Source organism: Tupaia chinensis, unplaced genomic scaffold (assembly GCF_000334495.1).
Source record: "Tupaia chinensis unplaced genomic scaffold, TupChi_1.0 Scaffold138757_1, whole genome shotgun sequence".
NCBI lineage: Eukaryota > Metazoa > Chordata > Mammalia > Scandentia > Tupaiidae > Tupaia > Tupaia belangeri.
In genome coordinates this window covers 2,996,744-3,020,662 of record NW_006198649.1, presented here as the reverse complement: position 1 = coordinate 3,020,662, position 23,919 = coordinate 2,996,744, and the positions used below count along the sequence as shown (strand labels likewise).

The 23,919-nt window shown below is 34.6% G+C and overlaps 1 protein-coding gene across 1 annotated transcript in view; it reads right to left on the bottom strand.

Moving 5' to 3' along the window:
• Positions 1–23,919, bottom strand: part of LRP1B (LDL receptor related protein 1B) — a 1,871,701-nt gene that overhangs the window by 5,191 nt on the left and 1,842,591 nt on the right. The window contains exons 91-92 of the mRNA XM_027765590.1: positions 10,770–10,846; positions 942–1,032 (exon numbers count right to left, since the gene is read on the bottom strand). Coding sequence (XP_027621391.1) covers positions 942–1,032; positions 10,770–10,846 — 168 coding nt within the window. The remainder of the gene's footprint in view (positions 1–941; positions 1,033–10,769; positions 10,847–23,919) is intronic.

Sequence of the window (23,919 nt, the reverse complement as noted above, 5' to 3'; positions counted from 1 at the left end):
GAAAAACAAAAAATTGTATTTCTGTAAGTCATTTTGACTTAACAATAAAAATATACTGGAAATAATTCCTCCTAAATGGCAAACACCGCTTTAATTGAAATTGAATAGTTACCAGTTATCTTTTTAACTTTTATTTTTCAACCTTCTTCCTAAAGACTATTCCTAATATGCTACTAATAAAGGAACTTTAAACTACATTATTTTCAGTCTCCAAGTCACATGGCTAGAATCCTGTTTTACATAATTCAAAAACTAATTCACAAGCTCTCAGCTTCTGGATAATAACCCCACAGACAATCTATTTCTTCTGGATCTTTATAACTACATTTTCATATAAATTGAAATGTTGATGCTTTCAGTGAGATATAAAATAAATCCATAAACTATTTGTGAATGAAATGATCAATCTGTAACATACATGTACATATTCAGTATGATTATATATAGTAATCATACACATTATTATAACAAGACACTGTTCAGAGAAAAGACTACTGCAAATGTGAAATTCTACTAAAAATTTAAATACTATGTCCCCCTTGTTAGTTTTGTTAGAATACATGTATCCATATATTTGTGTGTGTGTGTGTGTATCTCTGTTCTCCTCTTAGATTCCATTCTCTTCCTGGGATTTTGGGCATGCATGCACATGTAGACCTCGAACCACAGTCAGTCATGTGGAAATCTAGCACCTTATCCACTATGCCACTTAATGCTCTGTTTTGTTAGACTATATAGATGGAGCCATTTAACCAAGATAATAGGGGAGAAGAGTTGTCTAAATTATAATCACTTGAAAGAGGGATAACAATGTTTAAAAAATAGGGTTTTACTGTGGAATAATGAAGTTATGTTCCAAATATTTTCAAAATATCACAATGTTTCTGCAATTATTATTGTAATTTTTTTACTAACTATTAAACTAGAAAATTGTATCTTACCTTCTTTTTCTTTTACAAAGCACTAAACCAATTACTAAGGTGGTTACCAAAGTCACCAAGAGGACAAGAGGCACAATGATGGCGATGCTTCCTGGAAAATAAATGAATGAATGAACGAATAAACAGAAAGAAGAGACAATTGATACAACTAAACTCTTTATTATATCACTTGACCATTGATATAATAAAAATAAAGCATTGCTCAGGTGTTTATATGTCTAGTTCATAACTATGATACCGAAAATTCACCCCTTTATTAAATATTTGGTCTGCTAGAAATGTGTCTCTAGATATCTTTCATTTATATCCTGCATTTAACTCCCTTGAGATTAGAGATGCTGACTTCTCTGTCAGTCTGAGTTTACTGCGTCCCACCACACACATTCACTTGTAATGATGCAAATGCATGCTGGTAACTAACGTCAATCAACTCAGAAAATATTTGCACAATTTCACTGGCTACATTCCCACCCTTGGATTCATTCCCTTAGCTATAAATACTTACTTTCTGACCATGAGTCTATGTGGTAAGGTAGTAAAACGTCAGTGTTGGATTTAGACAAACTTTAGGCCTAAATATTGATATCATGCTGTACTTGAAGTGAGACCTAAATGGGCTCTTCAAACCCACTATGCTCATTTTCTTTACAAAAAAAAAAAAAAGCAAAATAGAGACTGGAAGACCTGCTATTCAAGGCTGATTCTACAAAATTAGTAGCAAAGGCCATTCTCTTTCTCATGTTTCATGTCCAGAACTGTTTCAGCAAAACATTTTGGAGGTATGGGTTATATGACAGATGCTCATTTTTAATCCTTTCATGAATGGTCTTAGGTTATATCAGTAAAGGAGTAGATCTTCCAAATGGGTCAGAGAAACTTAGTCTTACATTTTATTCATCTGAACACAAGGGAAAGTAAAATTAAAGAGATCTTTTGCCTTCAGTTTTATTTGGAGGCTGGGAGTTGGTAGGATCAATTTTATGGTGAGAGAAGTAGACAATAATACTCCTTGCTGATCATGCGACCCTCAGGAGGATACATGTAGGATTAATGTCATTATGGTAGGAAAAAAATGAATGCAAAGGTTTCTTAAAAATAGGGCATAGAAAGTAGCTTTATCAAGTAAATAATATTAGCTTTTCTAATAAACGAATATCTGGTGGCTATGAAACAAAGATGTTTGTCTGCTTAGACTAGATGTGTGGTTGATTCAGTACAGTCAGCGTAGTCATTGTCTAGCCTAATAAACAAAACAACCTTGGAGGCCATGGTGGTGCAGCCACAATGCAGTGCTGTGATGCTGAAGCTGCTGCAGAAATGTCAGATCTTGAGATGGTTAACGTGTATGCATCGGCATGAGAAACACAGAACACTGTGCTCACTCTGTCCTGAAAACAGGAGCTCGTGACCACATTGGCCAGATCAAGAATTCGACATGTGCCCCAAACATGTCTGGGTGTCCTACTGCTATCTTAGCAACTGCAAAAACTTTAATAAATGCGTACCCACCCTTCTGGGTCCTTCTTTCTCAATAAATACACAGAGAATCATCTAGTCTGGGCTGCACTCCTCTGAGACTGAGAGCCCCTTGACCTACCCATTAAAGATCATTGCTTGTCTTGGGGGTTTTATATTGTTCATATTTCCACAGGTCCTACATTTTGGCTGCAATAGAGGTGGCAAGAGCCACATTGAGGGGGTCCCAAGTTCACATCCCTACCTTCTTTCTCAATAAATACACAGAGAATCATCTAGTCTGGGCTGCACTCCTCTGAGACTGAGAGCCCCTTGACCTACCCATTAAAGATCATTGCTTGTCTTGGGGGTTTTATATTGTTCATATTTCCACAGGTCCTACATTTTGGCTGCAATAGAGGTGGCAAGAGCCACATTGAGGGGGTCCCAAGTTCACATCCCTATGCCTCCCTCATATTTCCACAGGTCCTACATTTTGGCTGCACCAGAGGTGGCAAGAGCCACATTGAGGGAGTCCCAAGTTCACATTCCTGTGCCTCCCTGTGTGCACAAAGTACACATGCATGTGCCCATGATCTTGGCTGGTTGGGGCTGCAGCTGAACTGTGGTATGAAGACACTCTTGGGGTGTCCCTCAACCCCTCCTTCATTTTTCTCATGGAAGAAACAAAATTAAATTTTAGAAAGAAACAAAGTAACATAACTAAAATTTAATCTGGGAATCTTGAATAGTTTGAAGAAAAAACATAAGAATTATTAAAAAATGTTTTTCCTGCAAATACATGCATGTGTAAAAGTACTGGGAAATAAATTAATGGTAATAGTGAACTCAACAAGTAGCCACTTATGGCTTTTATCATAGAAATAAAGATCTGTTTTTAAAACTCTAGCCAGAAGATATCTAGAAAAGACAGTCCAAACTGGAGATGACCAAAATATCACAAAGTCTTCACTAAAGAAATTTTGCATGTAATACAATCTTCCAATTTGAGTATATTTTGGAATAAAATGTATAAATTTCAAAATATTTTTGTATGAAAATAAACTTATACTTTAATCCCAGATAAAAGAATAATTCATTTAAAATAACCAAATAAGTATCTCTTCTATTCTTCCCTCTCCACAAAAAAAATATTGCTCATCTTGTTTAGCCAAGTTCCAAAACATAAAATTCACTTTGATTTTTTATATTGTTACCAGGACTATGCAACTTAGTGAGTTTGATATAATATTATCCCTTCATTTTTGGAAAGTGAACTTTATAAGAATGAGCAATTTATTAGTAATTAATGAAGTAGAAAATTTGGCAACTTGAATGTTAATTAACATTTGTTCACAAAATTTAAATACCAGAGAACAGCTTGGTCTCTTCATAAACTATGACTTCAACTGATTGATAATAACTTTATAAATATCTCCATTTCTTTGTTCAATTGTCTTTCTGCTAAAAGATTTGTAAAATTTGTAGATATTTTATACCTAAAATATTGATATTGAAATACACAAATTTCTTTCTCCTCATTGCAATTTGAAATTATGTAAAAAATTATATTTTATTTGTTCTACAGAGTTTCTGTCATTATTATGGAATAGAAAGTTATTAATTATACATGCTAGAAAACAACAGGTTTTTAAATTTTCTTTGTCTTTCTTCTTCCTATCATAGATGACAGTTGAAATCCCATTTAAAGAGATTCCAGCACCATATTTAAAGGTTAAACTCCTGATGCAGTTATGTAACTAATCAAGGTAACGGCAAAAACATTTTATGTCATGGATAAATAGCGCAGGGAAGAATTTTTACAGATTTTTCATTTTTTTTAATTGTTGTACTTTTTGGGGAGTTTTATTTTATAACATAGTTTATATTGGTAGAAACAACTGATAACCTCAGATATTTTACAAATTTTAAGATGGGTGTTTATGAAAATAAATGTTTTTCCAAGAAGCATATGTAATAGTATTATATATAATACAATTGTACATATAATTATTATATTGTACCATATAATAAAGCCTATAATACTGTTATATATGTATTGTACCATATAATAAAGCCTATTGCAGTTTATTTTTAACAGTATTTTATGGATGAATTATTATAACTTGATAAAAAATTATACTCATTAAGGGTAGAGGGACTTTCTTAACAACTTCATATAAAATACAGTGAGTCTTTCTTTGGGACATGATTCTAAAATATTCCTTCCATAGGAAGGAAGAGTTGTATTATCAGACTGTTATGTTGAAGAACCACCTTCTGTGAGACAAGGAGTGTAACACAGCACCTGAGATGATAGACTCTGAAGCCAAGCTAACTATTCAAATGTCACTTCTACTACTTACTAGGAACATTTCCTTATCTTTGTCTCAGTTAACTGATCTATAAATTGGGAAACAGCTTAAATAGCATAGCTATCTCATAGTACTATAAAATTTCTGCTAAGTCACATACACTTAATAAGTACTCTTTTCTGCACTGAGGATGCAGATGACCCTCCTCTTAGGTTGCTTGACATGTATCAGAAGATGACAAATGGTTTGATTCAATGTGATGCCATAAGCACTATCCTAGGAGAAGTCTGTGTTGCTCTAACACAATGGAGGTATACAACTAAGGTCTTGTCTATAGAAATATATATATAGTATTTTGGTAATAGTGCACTCAACAAGTAGTCACCTATATACAGACCTGAGGGCTGGGTCTTCTTTAGTCTTATGAAGAAAATATGAAGCCTGGAGTATTATGACTCAATGTTCTTTAAAACTCTAGCTAGAGGATATTGGAATGAGAAGTCTAGACTGGAGATTATCCAAACACCAGCAAATCTTCATTAAAGAAATTTAGCATATAAGATAATCTTCTAATTTAAAACTTTAAGAAATTACTTGTCTAAAATAATCAAATAAGTATCTCCTCTATCCTTTCCCCCAGAAGAAAGTATTGCTCATCTTTAGCCATGGTCCCAAAGATAAAATCTTGATTATTCACAGACAATCTGGTTGGAGTGTAGACTGGATAGTAGCAGAAGCAGATGTGTGCAGAGGAAAGCAGAGGTAAGGTATGAAGAACTGTGTAAGCTATGAAAATGAGCTAGGCATTTGAACAGTTGAAAGGGTAATGTAGAAGAAAATTTAGAGAGTTATGTCTATTGAGTGTATTGTTTGGTCTGATTTAAAAGAGAGAGGGAGATTAAAAATGGTACTTGAGTGTTGTTTGGATAGCCAAGTAGATTTTTCCAGGCCTCATTGACAAAAAAAAAAAAAAAAGTATAAAAATGTGAAATGGCTGGTTGGTCAGGGTAAAGTGATTATTTGGGGACATATTGAGTTTGTGATTCCTGTGGACTATACATGATACAAATATTTCCAATATTTTTGTGGAAAAGTAGAATTAAAGTATGAGTTTATGAGTTTATTTTGGTACAAACAATTTTTGAAATCTTTGAATAGTTTTCTATTTTCACAAACTTTGAGAAGATCCCACATACATCAAGAAACAGTGGTATCCATGTCTCAAACTAAAGAGAGAAACTAAGATTAAGGAAAGGCATATGGGATAATTAGCATAGAGGAGATAACTAAGATCAAAGAAAGAGGGCTTGCCAAGGAGAATATATGAAGAGATAAGGACAAAATTGGGGTAAAGGCATTATTTTGTTTCACTTTTCAGTTTTCTCTCTATCTTTGCAAATTTATCATGCCTTCTAATGCCTTCTATTATATAATCAGTTTTTTTTTCTGTGTTACGATATAATAGCTGATATAAAAGAGATAAGGACACAGTAGGAAAAGAAGAGACATGAGGACTTCATAACAGATATATCATCTCTGTTGTCATCACAGTAAAATACTGCGTCTCTACATTCCTGCCCCACAAATGCTGAAAATACATTTTTATCTTCCCTAAATTTAGAAGATACTACAAATAGCACAATGTAAACATTGAACTTCTACTTCCTTAAAACTTCATGCAAATTTAAAATTGAAGAATGTAATGAATATTGCATTACCCTGAATTTTTATTTTTCAAGTATCTTCAGAAGAATGAGACTAGATTTTCATGTGACACTTAAGCACAAAGTCCTAGGATACTAGTTTTGCCTAATTTAACACATTGGTTTCTAGGTATTTTAAGCATCAAGAGCCAGAAAATGTTGCTCAAGATGATTGCAAAAGCTGTACATAAACTGGAATAGTGAATCTCCACGTGAGCTGACAGCATAGGCAGAGGCAGTGCACTCTCAAATGAGGTTTAATGGTGATGGGATGCTTCAACATAAGTGGAAATACAAATTTAAAAATACATTTCTAAAGTATCCATATTTTTTAAAAAATCTTTTCTCTTAGATTTCCTTTTTGTCATGAGATGTCTTGCTCACTAGAGAGAAACTGAGAGAGGAAGTGAGAAATCATCCACTAGAGGGATGGCCACATTGCAATCCCTTCTCCTCCATTCTCCCCTTGGGACTTTGGATACACACACGTGCATGCCTGGTTGGTCATGTGAATTCCAATCATCTTAATCTCCACGCCACCTGCTGGCCCCAGTATCTATTCTTATTGTTCAATTATGTAGAACATCTGACAACCATTCAAAACCACCACATTTCACTCAAGAGAATAAAAGTAATCCTCCTACCTTAGGAAGGATTAGTTTAGGAAGGCTATGTTCTCTCCTTTCAGAGATATTGGGGCCAGTTTCTCTAAGCATAAATGGATAAACACCTAATAGAGTTAATAATAGAGTTGTTATTTGTCAGTCTTGCTTGACTCTGTGATAATTTGACATTTACACAGCTAATACTTCTTTAAATGTCCATTGATACTTTTATCAAATTTAATGATTTTTAAGTCAGCAATGGGAGAAAATAAATCAGAATGTTTGGAAAAGTGTCAAAACTATTTGTAACTCCTATTCTTATTTTATGTCCTCTATCTTAGAAATGTAGAATATAATTGGATTCATTTTGTTATAAGGGAGGTTGTTGCCCCAGAAATTAGAGTCCTCACTTTCCAATGAAAACATCTGGAATATCCCTGCTCCAAACTATTTTCCAAGTACCACACTTTGTCTTGATGGATAGACCTTACATACAGTTCAAAAATGTGATACACATTTTACTCAGTTTTCTTCTTTCTTTTCAGAGATTTATCAATATTTAAGTGTTTTTGATTCTTCAAAAGGTGTTGTGTTTTATTTAAGTTAGTTTATCAAAAAACTAATATAATCATATAACAAAAAATCTAAAACACCTTAATATTCCCTAGTTTAAAAGTCAGTATGCTATAAAGGTTGGTTAATTCAATTTCATTTTTCACTCCAAGAAATATTCTTATTGATTGTTGAATTTTACAAATAGTTTATGAAATCGCATATACATTAGCATGTCTACAGAAGGATTGCCAGTAATAGTAACTAAAGATCCTGGAAAGAGAGAGGAGAAAGTATTTTCCTTTTCTTTCCTCTACTTTTGATATCAAATAAGTAAGTGTATGCTGCACCACCAACTTTTATAAACAAATCCCCCCAAGTCCCCGTGCCTTTACCTATAGCTATATGCCACAGCTTCCATGAGTCCTTCTTCCTTCCCTAACTTAAGGGCAGCATGTAAATTCTTAGGTAAACCCAAAATGCTCCATGAGAAAAAATCATGGATTTCACCTCTCCAAATTCAAATAGTTATGTCCAGAATATTTATTTTGGACCTTGTCACCGTTTTCCAAAGATGCTCATTCTTACTAATGACAATTGCTAAATGGTGACAATCCACATAATGTTCTTTGAAAAATATCCATGACACAAAAATTACTTGGAGATAGTGACAAGGAAAGCTGGATTAGTAATCATTGGATGTCTAGTTTGAGGGTACAAAAATCATACAGTTTAGACTTTGCTAGTGTCTTTCTTTTTCCAAAAATTCAAAAATATAATAATAGTTTTAGTTTCCTTTTGTGAAATCTTTCTTGATAGCAGTGAAAGACTAGAAAAAAATTATTAAGGTAAGCATTTGTCAGTCAGAGATATTATTTTTCTTCAGTAAGAATGCATTTATCTCCTCTACAGAAATTAAAAACTTTTGTTTCTCTATTCCTGGTCAAATTAATGTGTGTGAACTGGGAAGCTTTATATTTTAGACTTTTATTTATTTATTTTTGAAGAGGTTTCTGCTATAGGGTGCGTGTGCTTGCCAGAAAGACAGAGAGAGACAGAGAGACAGAAAGCGAGAAATCATCCCCGAGGAGGGTTGGCCAAGCTGCAATCCCTTCTCCTCCATTCTCCTCTTGGGATCTTGGGTACGCATGCACACGCACCCGGTGTGAGTTTAAGCCACCAGGTCCAGGACTCAAACCACGTTCGACCACATGGGCGTCCAGCAACATAGCCATTACTCCAACTGCTGGCCCCTATATTTTAGATTTTTATTTTGAAAATATTTATACCATTATTTAAGTTATTAGAAAATACACATGGACACAGAATAATGACGTGGATAGACCAGATCTGATGGCTACACAAAAGAATACTTCAAAATGTCGATTTATATATTATTATTTAACTTGCTGGAGGGTACAAGCGCTTGCCTGAGAGAGAAAGTGAGAAAATACCCCTCATGGGAGATGGTAATGCCATAATTCCTTTTCTTCCTTCTTCCTTTTGGACTTTTGGCCAAATATACACGAGTGTGCTGTGTTTTTCAAGCCTCTGGATCTGGGATGTGAACCACACAGACTGCAATGTGGAACCCAGACACCTTAACCACCATGCCACCAGCTAGTTCCAATTTGTATCCTAATATACTTCCAAACCAGTACTTTAAAGACAAAGAATTAATAAGTCAACTTTAATCTTCACTAAAAATGGCTTGTTAATTTACTTCTCTTTAAGATTAATGAGTAAAATCCGTTTTTTTCTACAACAAATTTATATGTATTTCAAGCAAGATATTTTTAAAAAATTAAAACATGCAGTTAATATTCTTCTTGGAGCATAATAGTATCTGCGACCTTTATAGCTAATGAACATCTCCTAAGAAAAGTTACTGCTAGGTTTTCAGATATGTGTTCTGAAAATTGTTCAAGTTTGAGATTCATTCTGCTTAAAAGAACACATAAGTGTCATCACATGAAAACTCATCAGTCCTGTGAACATGGTGTAGCGAGTGGTGTGGAGCACGTGGGCTATGACTGCCAGCCTCTGTGTGGCCTCGGTGCCTACAACACCCTGCTCGCTTCACACTGTCAGCTGAGGGGAGGCTCCATCTGCACACTGTGAATGGAGAAGCATGAATGGCTAGCAGAAAATGGTATTGTAAAAAATTTGCATAGGAAGCTTTGCGAGATGTTGTTTACTGTTGTCTGCCTGAAGTTGTGACAAAATTGAATAAACAAAATGCGTTCAGTGCTTTGAAAAGTGTAAAAGTTGCTAGCAAACTCTATTCTCTTCTCTCAGGAGAAGTAACAAATTAATCAAATTCTTGAAAAAAGTCTAGGACTCTTCAACAAGTCTTGTTATGAAGATGGTTGGCTGATCAAGATGACATGAATAACCCTTCAGAACGAGATGAACTAGTAAGTGAAGAAGTCTATTCTCATAGCCTATTGAAGAGTGAAAATAGAGCTGTTAAATAAAGTTATATGAAACAACTTAATCTGGCATAGTTGTCTTAAATGAGTGGTTGATAGAAGACTTAAAACAGCAACTTTTAGCAATACTAGTGGAAAAACAAAAATACTCTGAACACTACCACTGGAAGGAAATACCCCTTCACTTTCTAATGGTCATGCTACTAATATACACAAAATACATCACAATAGTCTATGATTCTTAGACTAGGCTCAAGTAGTCAGAATTCAGGAAATTATCTGCAATAAAAACTAGTTATAAAAATTATGTAATTAGTGATAGCACTGTTATCCTAAGTCTTATATAACACTATATCTTGCTTCTATGCATTCCAGGATTTGGGTCAGAACAGTTCATGATGAGCTCTCCATTGGAAATAACTGAGAGTAGAGAAAAGTTTTTGTTAATTGTATAGTGTTGAACAGAGCTACTTTAGTTTTGCAATACACTGCATCTGCTGGTGCTATTTTATACAGCTGAAACAACAGCTTTGCAGCAAAATTTTAAAAAAGTAATAAAATATTCAGTTTCTTCATTAAAATGAAAGAAAACTGTCATTAGAAGAGAGCTCAGTCCTTTGTCTTTGAATATCACCTGGATTGCAGCGAATCTCTTACAAAATTCCTCAACAAGGCTCTCAAAGACTCACCTTCCTTAGTCAACATAAAGAAAAGAAATTATTTCTATATTAGGTAGACCATCAAGACCTTGATCCGAGGAACTTACTTGTACTGATATGATCAGATTTGCTGCTCTTTGGGGCTGGTCTCTCACACTGTGTGCCCGACCAGTTGGTGGAACATCTGCAAAGATCCAAGAACAACAAAAAATACCAGTGAATAACAAAACCCACGAGTCTGTTAATGCAGTAGCTTTAAGCAAATAAAATGTTATAGTAGCTAGTCATCACAGATTCATGAATATGAGGTAGAGATTTCTGTTAATTTCTTGCATATTTCAGTATGCTAAGATTAACTTCAGTAGGGCTTCAGTTGTTAACAACTTTTCAACCATAGTCATTTTTCTTTATTCTGTGTTACAATGGGCACATTTTATAGCATGATTGAAATCTTCACTAAGAGTTGGAAATTAGTGTGAAGATCACCGAAAATTACAAGTCACAAAAAATTAATTTGTATTAAGTAATCCTTTTTGACTAAAGTTCTGAAGTTTGTTTTTCTGGTTTTTCCAAGAACAAGGAAGAACTAACCACCAGACAACAAAGGATCATCTGCCTCATAATTCAAGCTACAAAATTTTAGCTCTCCTAATTAGAGATAAGGAAATACAACAATTTCTCATTTTAAAACATACTTCTGCTACTATGAGATCAAGAGAATGTGCCCAAGTTTTTACTGAACTTTTTCTCCCATATATGTACCGTGATACTATTATGAGAAGCCTAGTGGAAGATAACAATAATAGATCTGATTAAATTCCATTTTCAAAATGAAAATCACAACTACGTAATTAACTGGCCCCATCAAAATAGAAGCAAGAACAGTTTTAGTTGTGTTTGAATAATGCTTATTGGCTTAAAACAAGATTCCTCTGTGCATCTGTCAAAAGAAATCCACAGAGAAACAATTTAATTGGCTTTAGTTCCATTTTAAAATGACTCTCAAATACCATATCAAGAATAGTAGCTTTCACACAACAGAAGAATAGAACCATTCCAATAGATCTCTCTGGAATGGTGAGCAAAATTAGATAACTGTAATTTTAAGGTCTTAGCCAATTCTGTCATAGCTTATTCAGATAGCAGAAACTCTTTACTGAATTTGGCTTCCATCATGACATGTGAATTATTGTGATATTCAAAAGACAGCATTGGCTGACTTAAAACAAGGGCAAATTCTCATAAAATATTGCTGACAAACTCAAATCATAAACTTAAAATTTTGCTTCAGAAAGTATTAAATCAGCATAATTGACAAATAATGCTACTATTCAAAAATACAGTTATTTGATTAATAATGATAAATTGTAAACTATGAGTATGGAGCATGATTTAAATGAAAATTAGTATCATCATTGATACAGTAATTAGGTCATAATTCATGCATTAGACCAACTTTTGCTGTTACCATCCATCTTTTATAATATTCTACCTATCCCATTTATTATAAACCATGCTATCAGAAAATTATTAAATAACTTTTAAGGCCAGTTCTAAGACTCTGTGTTTATTACTTAAAATGTGAGGTAATGGAATGAGCACATGTTTAAATAATTAGAATAAAGTGAACAACCATTAATTTGAAACGCGTTTTTCTTCCTCAATTCTGGTTTTTGCAGATGAATAATCTAGAAAAATATTTACATATTCTGATTCTTGAAAAATCAGAAGATAATTCAAATTAAGAATTTAGGAACATTTTGGAAACACGTCCTTGGGGTGAATTCTAATGATTGCAAATTCTTTTTGTTTTATGTAGATTTTATATCCTTCTTATCTTCCTAGTTGAGCAATGAGAATGATTTACTTGCTTCAGTGAAAAAAATATGGATTGCTCAGTAATTTTAATATATATTGATAGTTAATGTGTACAAGCATAAATGTGTGCAATTATTTTGAATTATTTACTAAAATATCAAACTTGGCTCTTTACATTACCTTATTTTATAAAGCAAGCTAAACTGAGTTTGATCTTATATAATAAAAATGGCCTGATGAGGGTTTTCAAATATTTCAAAGGCAATACATATTATGAAAAATCTATAGATTTTCATTTTTTGGAACCAAAACAATTTCATATTTTAATTCCATTTTTCCAAAAAATTTTTGAAGCCCCCTCATATTTAATTGTGCTACTAGAGATAAGAACCTCTGGGGCTCCTCATTTTACTAAAATTCACTGAAGTAAAAAATTAGAATGACTCAAGAATTAGAAGAGCAAATGCTAATTGACCAGATTATGTTCTGATGTGAATATCATATATTTTAAATAGGAAGTTATGAAAAATGCCTTCAGAGCTCCAGATAATCCAGGAAGATTTTTAAGTAAGAGGATAAGGATAGTGTGATTCTAATCCATACAACGAAATTATTTAAGTAGGACAGGTGCTATGTGTTAAAGTATGGTATAATTTTCTAATTTATTCATGACTTGGAACCTGTATGTATGATAGATCAAAGAAGTCACCTGTTATTGTTCATAATTCTTTCTTCTTTTAAGTTGTGGGAGCACATTTAAATTCCTAATCTTCAGGAAATACTTTACTTGCTACATACTAGAAATAACTCTCAAAGACTGCACTAGAGAAATAATAATTAATTTTAACAGTTATACATCTTAATCAGCTGATGATCACCTTGCAAATCTCTCTCTACTCCTTATAAAATGATGTTTTATGGCCAATGATAAAATAAGATATGTTCCACTATTCTGCATTTGTTCCTGTCTTAAAAAATAATCTCTTCTGAGATATTAAATCATATAGAAATCATTATTCTTGTTGCCTACTTTACAAAATTATAACTTAAGGCATTTACTGCTCCACAAGTTCTTCTTCCAATGGTTGATTTAAGACCAAGTTTTCATTTTACCATCTTTACAGAAATTCATAAATCTTCCCAGTAGACTTCAAGGATCAAAGCCATTAGTGGCAGAGCATTTAAGAACTAGAACGTGTGTAGATCATCAAATTTTCCTGTCCAATCCCCCACTAAATTATTTGTATAATCATACTGACTATAATTTCTCTGGTATGGATTCTTTTTTCAATATTCCTTAAGGAAAAACCATAGTCCATACTATGGTCTTCTTTTATCATACTATGGTCTTTTATCTGCACTGTGCCAATCCTGTGCTCCCTGCTACTTAGGCATAGACAATTATCTTCAAGTTAGCCCTGCATGGCCCTCCAAAGCAATCTTTCTTTTTTCTTCCCCATCATAAACACCTGTATATCATTCATTGTATAATTACTCTACATATGCTCTTAACTCAAGACAATAAAAATCAGTTTCATCATATATACTGATCACTATCCCACCCGGAATTACTTAACATTTCTTAAAAATTGCAGAGGGTGTGTACTTTCACCAGGGAGAGAGAGCGAGAAAAAGTGTGTGTGTGAGAGAGAGAGAGAGGGAGAGAGAGAAAGCAACACCCAGTGGGATCTGATCACATCACAATTGTTTTTCCATAATTTTGCCAACGCATCAGGATTTGGGGCATGCACACTCATGTTTTTCAGGATGCTGGGGCCAGGATTCAAAACACAGTTGATCATGTGGAATTCAGCATACAATGTATAGCTCTTATTCAGTGCACTACATGGCAGGTCCCAACATTTTAAACACTTACATAAATTTAACAAAGTATTGTTGGATAAGAGATAGAAAGATGATAGATTCTTACTTATCTGCTTAAAATCATCATTTATCCTTCTTTCTTTACATCCTCAATTGAAAGTATTGCTTTTGGCAGTTTCATACAGTCAGTGGCTGCCTGGTAAAGTTTTACTGATTTAACATGCTTTGATTTCTCTTTCCTGGTTCATTAATGTTGGGAAGAAAAATTACTTACTGCAACATTATTTACTTAATCTTATTTTTCTATGACCTTAATAGCTGTAAGCATAAAATGCACTTCATTACCCCATATTTTATGACATTTCCTTCATGTTCTAGACTAGAATAATTGTTATGAAACTGCAAAATTTGATAAAATTCAGATTCTGAAGTGCATAAGCAAGAGAATTCATAAAGTGGATTGAGATTATGGCCAGGAATTTATATTTTAACAAGGTGAAATCTGATGCAAGTAATTCACAAATCATATCTCAAGAAATATTTTAGGTAAATTATTATGTTCCACAGATTTTGTTCTTTTACCAAACGTTTTAAACCAAATTTTTATTTCTATGGTGATAATAATATACACATCTAACATGATAGCTCAAAAGATTGAATAGCTTCAGCAAAAGTTCTTTACAGAGTACCTAGAAAACTGAGTGGATTATTTATTTATTTATTTATGTATTGTAATTGATTCTCCATTGACTCTTACTATGAAACACATTGTTAGCCATTTTATCATTTCCTTTAACAGTCTGTGCAATTGTTGTATAGCTGCAGTATTTTTTGTTTAGTTATAATTTTCTGTAGGATTGTAGACTATCTCAGGTAAAGGAATTGGTTTACAGATGTTGCTAGGAGGCACATAAAGCCTGAGAATATCAGCATCAGTTTAGCATATATAAGGGAAAAATGTACTTTTTAAATTGGAAGTTATTGGAGCCAGCAGATGGCATAGTGTTTCATCACGGACCTCCCACATGGTCGACCACAGTTTGAGTCCCAGACCTGGTGACTTCCGACTCACTTTGGACACATGTGCATTTGTGCCCAAGACTGTAGGAGGAGAATGAGAAGGGACAGTGGTATGGCCATCCCCCTTGGAGGTGATTTCTTACTTTCTCTCTCACTGTCTCTGTCTCTGTCTCTCTCTGTCAGGCAAGTCATGCGTCCCAAGGCAAAAACCTCTTAGAAAAAAAGAGGAAATGATTACATTTAATAGCATAACTGTCAGACATATAATTAAATTGTCCAAAATAATGATAGTTCTGAAGTAGTATTACTGCAACATTATTTACTTAATCTTATTTTTCTATGACCTTAATAGCTGTAAGCATAAAATGCACTTCATTACCCCATATTTTATGACATTTCCTTCATGTTCTAGACTAGAATAATTGTTATGAAACTGCAAAATTTGATAAAATTCAGATTCTGAAGTGCATAAGCAAGAGAATTCATAAAGTGGATTGAGATTATGGCCAGGAATTTATATTTTAACAAGGTGAAATCTGATGCAAGTAATTCACAAATCATATCTCAAGAAATATTTTAGGTAAATTATTATGTTCCACAGATTTTGTTCTTTTACCAAACGTTTTAAACCAAATTTTTATTTCTATGGTGATAATAATATACACATCTAACATGATAGCTCAAAAGATTGAATAGCTTCAGCGAAAGTTCTTTACAGAGTACCTAGAAAACTGAGTGGATTATTTATTTATTTATTTATGTATTGTAATTGATTCTCCATTGACTCTTACTATGAAACACATTGTTAGCCATTTTATCATTTCCTTTAACAGTCTGTGCAATTGTTGTATAGCTGCAGTATTTTTTGTTTAGTTATAATTTTCTGTAGGATTGTAGACTATCTCAGGTAAAGGAATTGGTTTACAGATGTTGCTAGGAGGCACATAAAGCCTGAGAATATCAGCATCAGTTTAGCATATATAAGGGAAAAATGTACTTTTTAAATTGGAAGTTATTGGAGCCAGCAGATGGCATAGTGTTTCATCACGGACCTCCCACATGGTCGACCACAGTTTGAGTCCCAGACCTGGTGACTTCCGACTCACTTTGGACACATGTGCATTTGTGCCCAAGACTGTAGGAGGAGAATGAGAAGGGACAGTGGTATGGCCATCCCCCTTGGAGGTGATTTCTTACTTTCTCTCTCACTGTCTCTGTCTCTGTCTCTCTCTGTCAGGCAAGTCATGCGTCCCAAGGCAAAAACCTCTTAGAAAAAAAGAGGAAATGATTACATTTAATAGCATAACTGTCAGACATATAATTAAATTGTCCAAAATAATGATAGTTCTGAAGTAGTAATTATTATAAAAAGAATTAAAATCAGATCTAAAACATTGAAGGCATATTAAAATCTTTAGGTATTGTTCTTCACTGTAACGATGATCAATGAATTACTTGTGTCATTTTGTAGAAATGTGGTCCAGAGTCACCCACTATGGGAGGACTTTAAAATAAAATAATGAGATTAATATCTATGCCCTCTCTTCATGAAATTTAAAGGTCAGGGACTCTTCTGAACACAGTGAAATTTAAAGGTGAACCTTAAAGCAAATTGAAATTGAATTTCTCTTCTTATATATATGTGGAATTGTCCTTATTACCATGATGACGGAGGCATTCAGAAAGAAAAATCTTTTAATATACCCTTATCTTTCTCCTCAGAGGAATAATAATGCTACCAAGGTATTAAGGAAGCCTTGGGGAAAACTGCATAGTGCACATATGTGTGTGTCTGTGCTCCTAAACTTTCATTCATTAAAAATGAAAAATAATGATGATATATTATGCATCTGATTTATTTACAAATATTTCCATGTAGTGAAAAAAATTAGAAAAATTATATGTTGGGCAAGCCTAGGCCGTAGTGATTAGGGTGGCTGGATCCCATGTGACTTACTGCGCAGTTTTGTGCCTGCATGCCCAAAATCCCCAAAGGAGGGGAGATGGAGAAGGGATTGTGGCTGGCCTGACCATTCCCTGTAATGAGTACTTTCTTACTTTGTTTCTCTGCTGAGTGCATGGAGCCTCTGGCAGATTACATGATATAGCTAACTTTTTTTGTTGTTTGTTTTGTTATGTTTTGCTTTGCTTTTTGCCAGAGGGCTCATGTGCTCCTCAAAGAGAGGGAGAAAACACTACCCAACAGGTCATGACCGTGCCATGGTCCAATCATTTTTCCTCCATTTTTTTATCACATCAGGACTTGGAGTATGCACACACATGCACCCAGCATGTTTTTCAAACCAGCGGGTCTGGGTTCGAACTGCTGTGAACCATGTGGGATCTTGCTCCTTATGCAAGTCCTAAATGATTGCACTAAGGAGCTGGCCCGGTGTCCTTGACTTTGACATTCTACACCCCACGAAGCCCCCAGTGCCATTTACACCTCCTTTCCTTATACAGCAGCACTATGAAATGGAAAAAAATTTGCATTTTGGGACAGATATTTTTTAAAAATTATTCACTTGCTTAATTTTCCTTTAAAACTTTTTCCCCTCTATTGTTTCTAACTCTCTTATATAAAATTATCCCATGTATATATATAAGATTTGCTAATTTTTATGTTCATAATTGTTTGTTAATATATAGAATTAATTTATAAAACTTTTACCCCAATTTTATCTGAAATTATGCACAAGTTTCAATTACTATTTGGTGAATTTTGTGACAGATTTTAGGACAGAAACTTTTATATAAAAATACACTTGAAATTCATTTTCTATTAGGACATTATGAGTAGGAATTATTTACTCTATAAAATGAGAAAGCATGTTTTCAAATAATTTGCCCAAAGAAGTACAGCTAATAAATTTTAGAAATACATCTTATAACAACTATGCCTTGATAAATGAACAATTTTTCTTACTCCCTCTTGCACATGAGAGCACCAGGTTCTTAAATAAGTCAAAATATTATTTGAATAATTTTTTTTTTTAAGTTTCTGCCGAAGGGCATGTGTGCTTGCTAGAGTCAGAGAGAGGGAAAGTGAGAAATTATTCTGAAAAGGAAATGTAGATGTGGCAGTCCCTTCTCCTCCAATCTCTTATTGGGATTTTGGGCACTTGCACACACACATCCAGTGTTTTTTTATGATTATTTTTTTGAGAGAGAGACTTTTGTCTCTTTGTGCTGGAAATACAGAGAGACAGAGAGACAGAAAGTGAGAAATTACCCCGCAGGGAAAATGGCCACGCCACAATCCTTTCTCACCTATTCTTCTTTTGAAATTTTGGACATGCACACACACACACACTCAGCGTGAGTTTTAAGTGCAGCACTCGAACTGTGGCCAGCTATGTGAGAGTCCAACAATATAACCCTTATGCCATCTGCTTGTCCCTCAAGTGTGATTTTCAAACCACCAGGTCTAGGACTGAAATATGGTTGACCATGTGAGAGTCCAGTGCCCTAACCACCTCGCCACCTGTTGGACACTGAATTAACAATTTATTTATTTATTTATTTATTTATTTTGGAGAGGTTTTTTTTGCTATAGGGCACGTGTGCTTGCCAGAAAGACAGAGAGAGAAAGAGAGATAGAAAGCAAGAAATCACCCCCCCAGGGGTGATGGTCACGCCACAATCACTTCTCCTAGTCTCCTCTTGGGATCTTGGGCACGCATGCACATGCACCCAGCATGAATTTAAGCCACAGGGTCCAGGACTTGAACCGCGGTCAGCTACGTGGTTCAGCGACATAGCCAATACGCTAATTGCTGGTCCCAATATTTTGTCTTTTTTTTAAACAGAGATTTTTACTATCGAGCACATGCCAGAGACACAGAAAGCAAGAAATCACTCCCCTCTCCAGGAAGGATGGTCATGTTGCAATCTCTTCTCCTCCACTGGTTTCCTGAGACATTTGGGCACTCACGTAGCTCAGTGTGAGTTCCAAGCCACCAGGTCCTGGGACTTGAACCACAGTTGACCATATGGAAGCTCAGCTCCTTAACCTCTATGCCACCTGTTGGCCTAGAATAATCCACTTTTTTTAACAGTAAAATTTACTGTAGCAACTAGGACATGTTGCCAATAATGTTCTTGATGTCTATGTAGTAATAACAAAGGACAAACTATTTTTTAAAAAAGGAGAGTTTATTGAAGGTTAGTGATATCTTTTTTATATTAACCTCACATTTCTGTGATGATTACAAAATAAGATAGATATATCCACTATATCTTCAAAGGTTCATTACTTATAAATTCAACTAAAATATAAAAAAGCATAAGTATAATCTTCACTGTAGCTAAGTTAATACATTTTTGCACTTGCACAATAATTTACACTATATCTCATTAATTCAGTTTTTTAAAATAATTTTATCAAACTAATTTGTGTTAAAATAAAATGCCATATTTTGGGACCAGCAGTTGGAGTAATAGCTATGTCGCTGGACTCTCACGTAGTTGACCACAATTCGAGTCCCAGACCCAGTGGCTTAAACTCATGCTGGGGGCGGGGGCATGCGTGCCCAAGATCCCAAGAGGAGAACAAAGGAGAAGGGATTGTGGTGTGGCCATCCTCCCTAGGAGGTGATTTCTCACTTTCTGTATCTCTCTCTGTCTGTTTCTTTCTTTCTGGTGAGCATACATGCCTTATAGCAAAAACCTCTCCAAAAAATAAACCAATAAAAAATAATAAAATGCCATATCTTAAATCATTTCTACTTTTGTACTATAATTCTGTTTATTCAGAGATTTTTTTCTGTAGGGCACTTGGGCACTCATACACATGTTTCCAGCATGAGTTTGGAATTGCTAGATCCAGGACTCAAATCACGATTGGCCATGTGGGAACCTAGCACCTTAATCACTACATCACCTGGAGGCCTCCCTTCAGTACTATTCTTAATCGAAATTTCACTGCTACTTCCTATGTGGCAAAAGATATTACTCTGCATTATTTTCTTTAAAGAATTTTAGATCTTAAAACATAACAGTAATAAGCATACATGATTCAATCATATAATAATATTCTATAATAACCACTTCTAAAACATTACATTAACTTTTATGTGTTAACTAGTACTAAAAAGATTAGTAAGACAAAATTAGTCTTACTTTATTGTTAAGAAAATCTGGTCAGAAAGAGTTCTTGATTTCTGAGAGGTGTTAATGTGATAAAGTAAAATAAAATTTGTTAAAGGTCAATAAATTTTGATGAACAACTATTTTAAGAAAGGTAAAAAACAGTGACAAGTTTTAATTGATGAAGTAGCCATGAAATAAAAAAAAATAAAGTTAGTTAAAATTGTTTAAAGGTGATTTATTTTAAGGAGAAGAAATATAGATAAAAGAATAAAATCTAGTTTACCAAGAATACTAAAAAATAAGTTTGTTAAATTTGAGTGGATTAAGTTAGAAGTATTTTAACATAAAATTCTTCGCAGAATTCCACTGAAGCAGAAATGGCCACTGAAGTGTTAAATGATGACCGAATAAATATTAAAAACCATGAAATATCTAGTGATGAAAAACTTTCACCATCTAGATATTCTCATGGAAATTTTATTGAAAGCAGATCAGAAAGGCATAAGACATTTTTTAGAGTGAGTGGACAATTTCTACTTAACCGAATAGATTACATGCATCAACTGAAAAGGAAAAGGAATTATCATAAAATTAGTATTAAGTAATATGGTGGCTGTAATTGAAGGCATAAAGGTAGGCTATTACATTAGAGATGCTGGTTACAATTCTATAGCTAAAGGTGGGAAGTAAAGCGGAATGCGTGCTGCAATATCAGTAGAAAGCTCCCAAGATGAGTACTGAATTCCAGAATTGTTCTAAAAACACACAAAATGATAGGGAGAAAATCTCAATACTCACTGCCATTCAAGCTACAAGTTTGCTACCTGAATATTTTATGCTTTAGCACAAAAGTAAACAATAAAGATTTTATAAAATATCCAAGAAAGGCCCTTTCTTTCTTTCTTTCTTTTTTTTTTTTTTTTTGAGAAGTTTTTGCTATAGGGCGCATGCACTCCCCAGAAAGACAGAGAGAGACAGAGAGACAGAAAGTGAGAAATCACTCCTCTCCCTCCACCCCCACCCCCGATGGGAAGGCCATGCCACAATCCCTTCTCCTCCATTCTCCTCTTGGGATCTTGGACACGCACACACGCACCTGGACCGAGTTTGAGCCACAGGGTCCGGGACTCAAACTGGGGTTGATACATGGGAGTCCAGCGAAGTAACCATTATGCCATCTGTTAGCCCCAAAGAAGGCCCTTTCTAATTCTTAGAATTTACAAGGCATAGGATAGTGAATTATGAAATTATAATGGGAGTATCTGGCATATCCAAATGCAGTTAGTAAGTGGTATTCAAGGTACACTAATACTATACTAATTTGGAGCTATGGTAGGCTGCCAGGAGGTGTAATTACAAGATTTCTGAGTATGCATTTTTTTTTTTTGAGAGGTTTTCGCTATAGGGCGCGTGTGCTCGCCAGCCAGAGAGAGACATAGAGACAGAAAGTGAGAAATCATCCCCCAGGGGATGATGGTGGTCACGCCGCAATCCCTTCGCCTCCATTCTCCTCTTGGGATCTTGGGCACGCATGCACACGTGCCCGGCATGAGTTCTCTGAGCCACCGGGTCCAGGACACGAACTGCAGTTGACTACGTGGGAATTCAGTGACATAGCCATTATGCTAACTGCTGGTTCCTGAGTATGCATTTTTTAAAGTACAGTAGGTGGCATGGCGTTTAAAGTACTAGTTCCCATAGGTGCTGGCTAACTTTGCTGTTTGAGTCCTGGACCAAGCAGCTTGAGAATCACACCAGGTGCATGTGCATGCATGCCCAAAATTCCAAGAGGAGAGTGGAGGAGAAGAGATTGCTGCGTGGCCATCCCTATTGAGGGTAATTTCTCACTTTCTATCTCTCTGTCTCTCTCTGGTGAGCAAATGTGCCCTACAACAAAAATAACATCAAACAAAAAATACAAAAGTACAATATATAACTTTAGCTCTCCAAAAACATTCAATTTACTTTCGGTTGCAGTGTTCATGCAGTTAGATACGAATGTTAGCCCGCTGTTAATCTGTAGTCTGAATCATTAGGACATGAACCGGCTATATAGATAACTGTCTCTTTTCTGGTACTTCAAGTACAGCTCTTGTTCTAGTTATAACATTTCTTTTTCTTTTTCTTTTCCTTTCTTTCTTGCTTTCTACTTCCTTCCTTCCTTCCTTCCTTCCTTCCTTCCTTCCTTCCTTCCTTCCTTCCTTCCTTCCTTCCTTCTTCCTTCCTTTCTTTTTTAATTCATGGCAGCTTCTATGTATGTGGGAGTGAGAGAAAGATGAGTACCCTCCACAGGGTCTAGTCTATCGCAGTCTCCTTCCTCGACTCCTGCAGCCCTTGGGATGTGAAGCACTCGCTCACATGCCGGGCATGATTCAGGCTGACCATGCCTGGAATTCAAACACGGTCAGCATGGGAGCCGCTTTCCCATAAGCAGTGCTTCACTGCTGCACTAAAGAGCTGACACATGTAACAAGATTTCTCGATGATTCCTACATATTCAATAAAAGCTTTCCAGAACCAAACAATTTATAATTAAATAACTTTCTAATCACTACCATTCAGCCTTTCTCAAAATCTAAAACCTGCAGGTCTAAAAAAATTGTTTTTTAATTTTAATTGTTTGAAAAGAATATAAACAATAAAATGAGAAAGATTCACTTTCAATATGATTAACAAATTTGTCTGTCCTACATAAATGCTAGTCACAAAACACCAGACTTGCTTAACATTCATAAGACTATGTTGCAGACAGAAATATCTGAAAACTTATGACTAAAGGTGTCTATTTACTAACATTTCTTTCCTAACCCAAGTGTTACTTTTCTTATATTTAAGGTGAGGAAGTTTATACAGGCAATGATTTAAAAATTGATTCAGGAAATAAAGATAAATGTCTCCTATAAATCCAAAATGCTATAAATTATTACAGTAAAATTTTACACTACAGAAAAAAATGACTATTAGGGGTCAGTTAAAAATATCTTTATATATTTGTTCAAAATACAATCATAAATATGATACAGTCTTTTTTTATTTCTTTATAAATACATTCAGAAGTATTTGTGCATTTGTTTATGGCTATACTAGATTACAATTTATGTAAGGGTAGAGATTTATTATGCATCCTTGTATTTTTCCCTCATTTCTTTCTTTTTCTTTTTCCTTTCTTTCTTCATTTTTTTTGTTTTGTTTTTTTGTTTTTTTGCCATAGGGCACATGTACTTGTTGGAGACAGAGAGGGAACGTGAAAATTATCCCCCAAAGGAGGGATGGCTATTTTGCAATCCCTTCGCCATTCTCCTCTCTGAATTTTGCACATACATGCACATGTGCCCAGGGTTATCTTCAAGTTGCCAGGTTCTGGGACTTGAACTGTGGTAATTTCTGGTACATAATCAGTGCATATATCTGGTCAATTATAGATCTGCAGATAGACACAATGAAAGAATGGATGTGTGAAAGCATGAAGGGATCATTGTTGAACACATACGACCAAATCACACT